Below are 7,419 nucleotides of genomic sequence, written 5' to 3'. Positions count from 1 at the left end.
TCCTCCTCTCTGGAGACCCCTGTGACTCCAGCCCACCCTCTCCTGCCACACCCATTCCCGAGGTTCAAGTGGCTCACGACCAGGCCAGTCAAGGGCCGACTCCCTGGGAAGGAGGGCACGGGGTTGGGTCAGGCCTGTCCCTGATCCTGAAGGGCTTGGCCCAGTCGGGGAGAAAACTCGCATAAGCAACTGAGGATCCCGCAGGGTGCCCAGGCACAACCGCAGGTCATGAGGGGCTGCGGCTCCCAGGGAAGGGGCAGCTGATTCTGAAGGAGGCTCCTGAGAAAGACCTGGAGGAGCAAGGGGGAGAGAGGGGGCCTTCTGGGCAGCAGGGACAGCCAGGACAGGACAGGACAGCCAGGACAGCCAGGACCCTGCTGGTCACCAGGGTGCATCAGGGCAAAGATGGTGTCAGGAAAGGTGGCTGGAGAGTGGCCATCAGCTTGAACCGACCTGAGCCTGAGGGCTCTGGGCCACCACTTGGTTCTCGCCCTGCCTTTCTCAGCCAGAAGCCCACAGGGCCTTGGCCCCAGCCTGCCCGACCCTCACCAAAGATCCCTGGGAGTCGGTTGGCCTGCGGCAGCTCGTTGGTTTTCTTCGGCTGCCTCCTCCTCAGTGGCCTCACTGCCCGAGGGGTGCGGATGGGACTCGGACTGGCCCTGAAGAAAGTGACCACGAAAGGCTGTTGGGAGCGCGGGGCCCGTTGACCCAGCAGGCCGGCCAGGCCAGGATCCACGCTGTGCCCTGAGACAGAAAGGAGAGAGGGGTCACTCACGGGCAGTGGCCCTGCAGCAGACACAGCAGCGGTCTCTCTGCCGGGGCCTGGGCAGGTCCAGGAACGTGGAGGCTGAGGACCCAAGGGGTCCTGCTGAGCCTCAGTTTCCACATCTGAAGCCTGGAGTCCTTGGTCCAGCCCCTGCCAGTCCACATCTCTCCTGGGCACAGATTTGGAGGAGGTGGGAGGGGGTGCTCAGTGAGCTGCAGGCGGTGTTATTAGTGACAGCTGCATCACAAATAATAACATTTGTGAAGTGTTTTACAAGTTGGAAGATTTTTCCCATGGATCACCTCACTGGGTCCTTACAGTAACCCTGCAGCTCCTACTTCACAGGAGACCCAGAGTCCTACTGCCAGTGACTCCGAGAACCAGCGCTCCCACCTTGGTCCAAGGACCCCGAGACCTGTGTTCTGTCTTCCGTCCCGCACTTTCTGGGGTGTGAATGTCAAACTTATCACCGAGACAGCTCATGGCAGCATCTGCCAGGTTTAGTGAGTGCTTGTTCTGCTGGGCACAGCCCAAGAGCAGGGCATTAACTGTCTCCCTGATGCCCACAAGGGAGATGCCAGGCAGAGCAGAAACATTGAACCAAGTCCCAGAGCCCAGGTTTCAGCCTGCGGCAGTCTCATTCCAGAGCCCGAGTTCTTATGCACGAGCTGGGCTTATGGACAGAAAAGAAAGAAAGAAAAGGCTGAAACAGAGATCTGACTTGGGCCTCAGCCCCAGGAGGAGTGAAGCCTGTAAACGGGATTGTCCCCCACAGCCACTTCCAGACTGAGGATGCCGCTGAAAACATGATAACTAACCCTGGAGATGCCAAGCCTCACCAATAAAACTGTGTGTCATCCTGTACTTGTTTGGATTTCAATAACCTTTCTATTGTAAAAGCAATTAAGAAACTTTTGAGGCCAGGCAAGGTGGCTCACGCTTGTAATCCCAGCACTTTGGGAGGCCGAGGTGGGAGGATTGCTTGAACCTAGGCATTTGAGACCAGCCTGGGCAACATAGTGAGACCCTGTCTCAACAAAAAAATAAAAACAAAAATTAGCTGGGCATGGTGGTGAACTTCCTGGGAAGCTGAGGTGGGAGGACTGCTTGAGCCTGGGAGGTTGAGGCTGCAGTGAGGTGTGATTGTGTCACCACACTCCAGCTGGGCGACAGAATGAGAGTGTGTTTCAAGAAAAAAAAAACAAAACACAAAACTTTTTCTGGTTGTTTAAAGAAGTCTCCACAATAAACATTTCAAATTTATAAAATCCCTTGGTGTAGTATACTGTAATTTACTTGATATTGGCTCATCATAGACATGTAGGTTATTTCCTGGCTTTCATGATAAAGATGGGAGTGCAATGGAGCCTCTTCACTCCATGCATGGGTGAAATTTCTTGATACTGAATTGCAGAAGCATGATTACCAGCTCATTTTCATGTCTCTTTAAACAGTACCAGTTGTTCAGTTTACACGAAAGTACATTTCACCTCCATGTTATAAGCACAGATGTACACACGTATGTACACACATGCATATGTTTGCATAAACACACAGATGAACATACGCTTAGACAGACATTATACATACAGATGTATTTATTCCTACGTAGTTCTCCAGTACACCCTACAGGTCAAGGACACTGCCTGCCCCACCCTCAGTCCCACTCAAAGGTCAGCCCTTAAGCAGCTGTGCCTCAGCCCTGGTGTCCCTTGGCCACTTGATTGAACAACCAGTGAATCCAGAGACCAACCTTTGACCTGTGACATCATCTGCCACAAACAAATGCACTGGCAGGAGAGGCTCCCTCCCTCTCACGAGCATGGACAAGAGCTGCTGAGACAGGGAAGCTGTGAGCTGCAGATGCTAACATGGGAAGGAGGCCCAGAGAGAATCCACTGGGCAGGGCTTGAGTCACGGTGAGTCAAGGTTATGGGGAAGCAGCAGAAATACAAGGAACAGAGCTGGGGCACAGAGGAAAAGACAAGTGAGGTCACAATGGGGAGAGAACAGAGCAGCCTGAGTGGGGTGGTGATGGTCACCAGCCCGGGCACTGGAGTGTCACTCTGCAGACTGGCTGACACATGGGGACTGCCTGGGGCCCAGGGCAGCCCTCCTGGCTCCACTTGCAGCTCTGTCCTGTGACTCCCTGGGGAGCCCTGCCTGCCATGGGGCCTGGGAGGCCATCAGTCCTGCAGGCTTTCCTCACTATTTGCTTCTGTGCGCCTGGGAGGCCATCAGTCCTGCAGGCTTTCCTCACTATTTGCTTCTGTGCAGCTGTGTTCAAGGGTCTTATGGGGGGTCTCCCAGACACAGGACAGAATGTCGCATTAGATCAGTTACACCACAGACCCTCACAAAGCCCCTCTGAGCCAGGCCTGGCTTGGGTGCTGGGAACCCCTCTGTAGGTCTCACAGGCCAGGCGAGCCTGACTAGGGAACCTTGGAAGCAGCTAATCCCAGGTTCCCATTTTACAGAAGCAGAAACTAAGGCCCAGAGAGAGCAGCAACTGTCCAAGGTCCCAGAGCAAGGTGGGTCGGAGCCAGGATTGTCATATACTTTTCCAGCAAACTGCAGGGCCCAGCTGGATGTGGCTGGGCAAGATGGGGGGTGGTAAAGGGGACTAACAGTGGGTCTCGGTTCAGAGCCCTGCATCTGGCAGGCCTGGAGAAGCTCCCCCATCCCCAGCCCTCTCCTTCCAGAGCCCAGAGCCTCCCTTCTCCATCAGCTCTGCTTCTTACCCACCCATTCTTAGGCAGGACTCCCTGGCTCCAGCTGGCTGCAGGGAAGGCCAAGCAGTCAAGGTGGGGGACTCTCAGGCTGCCCAGCTGTGGGCAGGCCCCTTCCAGAAAGGCGGAGTTGGAGGCCCAGAGGGTCACTTGTCCGCTTCTAGATACCTCAGCCTTTTGCACACTGCTCCTGGGAAACTGACGCCCAGGGCAAATCAGGTGCCCCTCTCCAGGAGCCCCAAAAGGCACCCCACTGCCCACTAGATGACATTTCATTTCAAGCCCCCAACCCCAGCCATAGTCCCTGGCCCCTTTTCCACACCCCCAGTCTGTGCCCTCCATGAGCGCCAACTCTCCCTGCCCTGCTCTCCTTCCCAGGATCTGGCCTTTCCTGCAGGGTGAGGCTCCAATGGGCCCCTTGGAAAGTCTGTCCTTGACCAGTGAGAACTTACTACTCTGACCACATGCCCCCAATGGCCTGGGAACCCCCAGAGCTACACTTATGCTGTGCATGCACCAGGCCAGGCTTGGTTGTCAACAGCACGTGTGCACGCGTGCATGCACACACACACGCACAATCTTAATTTTAGTTTTTGAGACTATAGATTCAGGAGGAAATGCCTCACAGCCTCTTGGGTTACAACGGACCATCACACAAGTGGCCAGTTTGGGCCTCCATCCCAGAGAGGAGGGCCTAAGTGTCTGGTGTGAATGATGCAGGAACAATTCAAATGAAGCTGAGAAAACTCATCTAGTCCCTTGGTTAGGGTTCTAGAACTCCTCCTGTCCTAGGCTGTAGCCTTTGGCCACACACAGATAGAGGAAGCTTTCTGGTGGATTTCAGCACCGGCAGCCTCTCCCCTCTCAGTCTCTCCCATCACCCGGTCCCTTCCCTTGGAGATGGTCCTGCTTTCCTTCTACGGACATCTAGAAGCTTAACATCTCATAGGTCCCAGGAGGAGAGATGTGGGAGGAGGAGGGGAGGCTTCAGGGAAACAAAATTTAACAACAAAGGCCCCAGAAGAAATACCAGATAACGGATAAAAACGTTCAAGAAGGCCGGGTGCAATGGCTCAAGCCTGTACTTTGGGAGGCCAAGGCAGGTGGATCACCTGAGGCCCAGAGTTTGAGACCAGCCTGGCCAATATGGAGAAACCCTATCTCTACTGTTAAAAATATATATACAAAAATTAGCTAGGCATGGTGGCACATGCCTGTAATCCCAGCTACTTGAGAGGCTGAGACATGAGAATTGCTTGAACCCAGGAAGCAGGGGTTGCAGTGAGCTGAGACTGGACCACTGTACTCTAGCCTAGGTAACAGAGCGAGATTCTGTCTAAAAAAGAAAAAAAAATTACAGTAAGCTAAGGTTAATTGGCCCAACTCAGTGGCTCATGTCTGTAATCCCAGCACTTTGGGAGGCTGAGGCAAGTGGATCGCTTGAGCTCAAGTGTTCAAGACCAGCCTGGGCAACATGGTGAAACTCCATTTCTATAAATAAATTTTAAAAATAAAAAAAAATAAGCAGGCATTGTGATGTGCGCCTGTAGTCCCAGCTACTCAGGAGGCTGAGTTAGGATTGCTTGAGCCCAGGAGGCAGAGGTTGCAGTGAGATCACACCATTGCATTCCAGCCTGAGCGACAGAGCCAGACCCTGCCTCAAAAAAAAAAAGAAAAAAGAAAGAGAAGGAAAAAGAAAAAACAAGCTCGTGAAGATAGCATGTCTTCCAATCACAAACTCACATCTTTGCTCGCCTATTTCTCACTGCAGTAGTAAAATGTCCCTTCAGGTGTACTCTGGGTTGAGTGATTTTCTCCCTCGTCAGTTTTTATCTCCATTTCATGGTTCAAGTACGAGGGAGGCGCTTGAATGAAATCTTGCTGTGAATGCGCTGAGCTGTGCACGCTCTGTGTAAACATCACAGAGCAAAGCGGACATCCATTCCTCACCACTGCAGACCTGCGCCTTGCAGTGCTCGAGAAACACAGTGAGGAACTGATCTGTTTTCCTGTTGTTTTTAATTAAAGTCGCAGCTCTCTAGAGGAGCACTGTCCACCTAGGGAGGAAAGTAGGAGGCCAGTAGCAAACCCCTCCCAGAGCTGAGGACATGTATTCCCCTGGGGAACCCGGTGGCACCCGCCCTGAGGAGCGCACCACCCCGCCCAGATCCAGGTCCCGTCAGGGTGCCACCTGCTGCATGGGCCTGAGGTTCGGGGACACAGCAAAGGCACACCCCGTGCTCTTTTTGATGTCGTCCACCGTCAGGCCCTCCCAGAGCTCCCTCAGCGTCAGCCCTTTCTTCCTGTGCACGTCAAAGACGGCCTTCTCGGTGATGATGCGGTCCACGCACCGCTTCCCGGTCAGCGGCATGGTGCATTTCTCCATGATCTTGGGGGTGTTGTCCTTTGTGCAGTGCTGCATGGTGACCACCACTCTGGTCTTCTGACTGGACACCAAGTCCATGGCACCGCCCATGCCTTTCACCTTCTTGCCAGGGATCATCCAGTTCGCCAGGTCGCCGTATTTGGAAACCTGCATGGCTCCAAGCATGGTTAGTTGGATGTGTCCCCCTCGGATCATGGCGAAGGAGTCGTCGCTGGCGAAGAAGCAGCCCCCGGGAAGCACCGTGACCGTCTGCTTGCCTGCATTGATGAGGTCGGCATCCACCTCATCTTCCGTGGGAAACGGGCCCAGGCCCAGGATCCCGTTCTCACTGTGAAGATGGACAGTCATGCTGGGACTGATGAAGTTGCTGGCCAGCAGGGGGATGCCTATGCCCAGATTGGCGTACATGCCGTCCTCAAATTCCAGAGCTGCGCGTCTGATGATGCGCGTCCTGGCGTCCTCTTCCTTTCCAGCGTCTCCATCTTCCTCTTTCCGGATCGTTAAGCGCTCAATTCGTTTCTCGTATTTCTGCCCCTTTATCACGCGATCTACATAAATGTTAGGAACGTGGATGTCTTCTGGGGGGAAAGCCCCCACGTCCACGATCTCTTCCACCTCCACCGCCGTGACGTCTGCAGCTTTGCACATGGGCACGTTGAAATTGCGGGCGCTTCTCCTGAAGACCACGTTTCCTGCCCGGTCGGCCTTCCACCCTTTCACCAGGGCGAAGTCTGCCCGGATGGCGCGCTCCAAAAGGAAGTGGTCGCCGTTGAACTCCCTCACCTCTCGGGGCTGGCTCATGAGCGCCAGGTGGCCGTCCGGGGTGTAGCGGATGGGGGCGCCCCCTTCCTGGACCAGGGTCCCGTAGCCCGTGGGGGTGTAGAAGGCGGGCACCCCGGCGCCCCCCGCGCGGATGCGCTCGGCCAGGGTGCCCTGGGGCGTGAGCTCCAGCTCCAGCTCTCCTGCCAGGTACTGGCTCTCGCACAGGGTGTTCTCGCCCACGTAGGAACAGACGATGCGACGGACCTGCCTGGTGGCCAGCAGGAGGCCCAGGCCGAAGTCCTCCACGCCCACGTTGCTGCTGACCACCTGCAGGTCTTTCACGCGGGTCCTGAGCAGCGCGGCGATCAGGTTCTCGGGGATGCCGCAGAGCCCGAAGCCCCCGATCATGACGGTCGCCCCGTCAGAGATGTCCTTCACCATCTCCACCGGGTCCGCGTAGAACTTGGCACGGGGCCGGGGACTGGTGGCAAAGCAGCGGGCGCAGCCCTGGGACAGCGCGAGCCCTGAGCCGCCGGCGGGGACCCCGCGCCCGAGCACCGACGCCAGGAGCCGCAGCGCTGCCATAGTCGGCCCGGGTCGGAGGCCAGGACAGGCGGTGTGAGCCCTGCGTGCACCTCGGGCCGCGCGTCACAGAGCAGGGCGGCGCCCGCGCCCTGACGCACTCCCTCCCAGCAGGTCTCCCCGGCCAGGCGCAGGCTCTAGGCCAGGCCCGCGACCCGCAACAGGGAGGGGGCCGGCTCCGCCCTGGGCTGGGG

At 56.1% G+C, this 7,419-nt stretch overlaps 2 protein-coding genes across 2 annotated transcripts in view; both read right to left on the bottom strand.

Annotated features, from left to right (window-relative positions):
- The window catches only part of BMP8B (bone morphogenetic protein 8b), a 32,001-nt gene that overhangs the window by 6,895 nt on the left and 17,687 nt on the right, over positions 1-7,419 (bottom strand). The window contains exon 4 of the mRNA XM_016959777.4: positions 550-744. Coding sequence (XP_016815266.2) covers positions 550-744 — 195 coding nt within the window. The remainder of the gene's footprint in view (positions 1-549; positions 745-7,419) is intronic.
- On the bottom strand, positions 5,496-7,295 carry OXCT2 (3-oxoacid CoA-transferase 2). The gene is given in 1 exon segment (NM_001319874.1): positions 5,496-7,295. A coding segment is annotated over 1 exon segment (1,554 nt). The 5' UTR covers positions 7,229-7,295; the 3' UTR covers positions 5,496-5,674.

Source organism: Pan troglodytes, chromosome 1 (assembly GCF_028858775.2).
Source record: "Pan troglodytes isolate AG18354 chromosome 1, NHGRI_mPanTro3-v2.0_pri, whole genome shotgun sequence".
Lineage (NCBI taxonomy): Eukaryota > Metazoa > Chordata > Mammalia > Primates > Hominidae > Pan > Pan troglodytes.
This window is presented reverse-complemented; position numbering and strand designations above follow the sequence as displayed.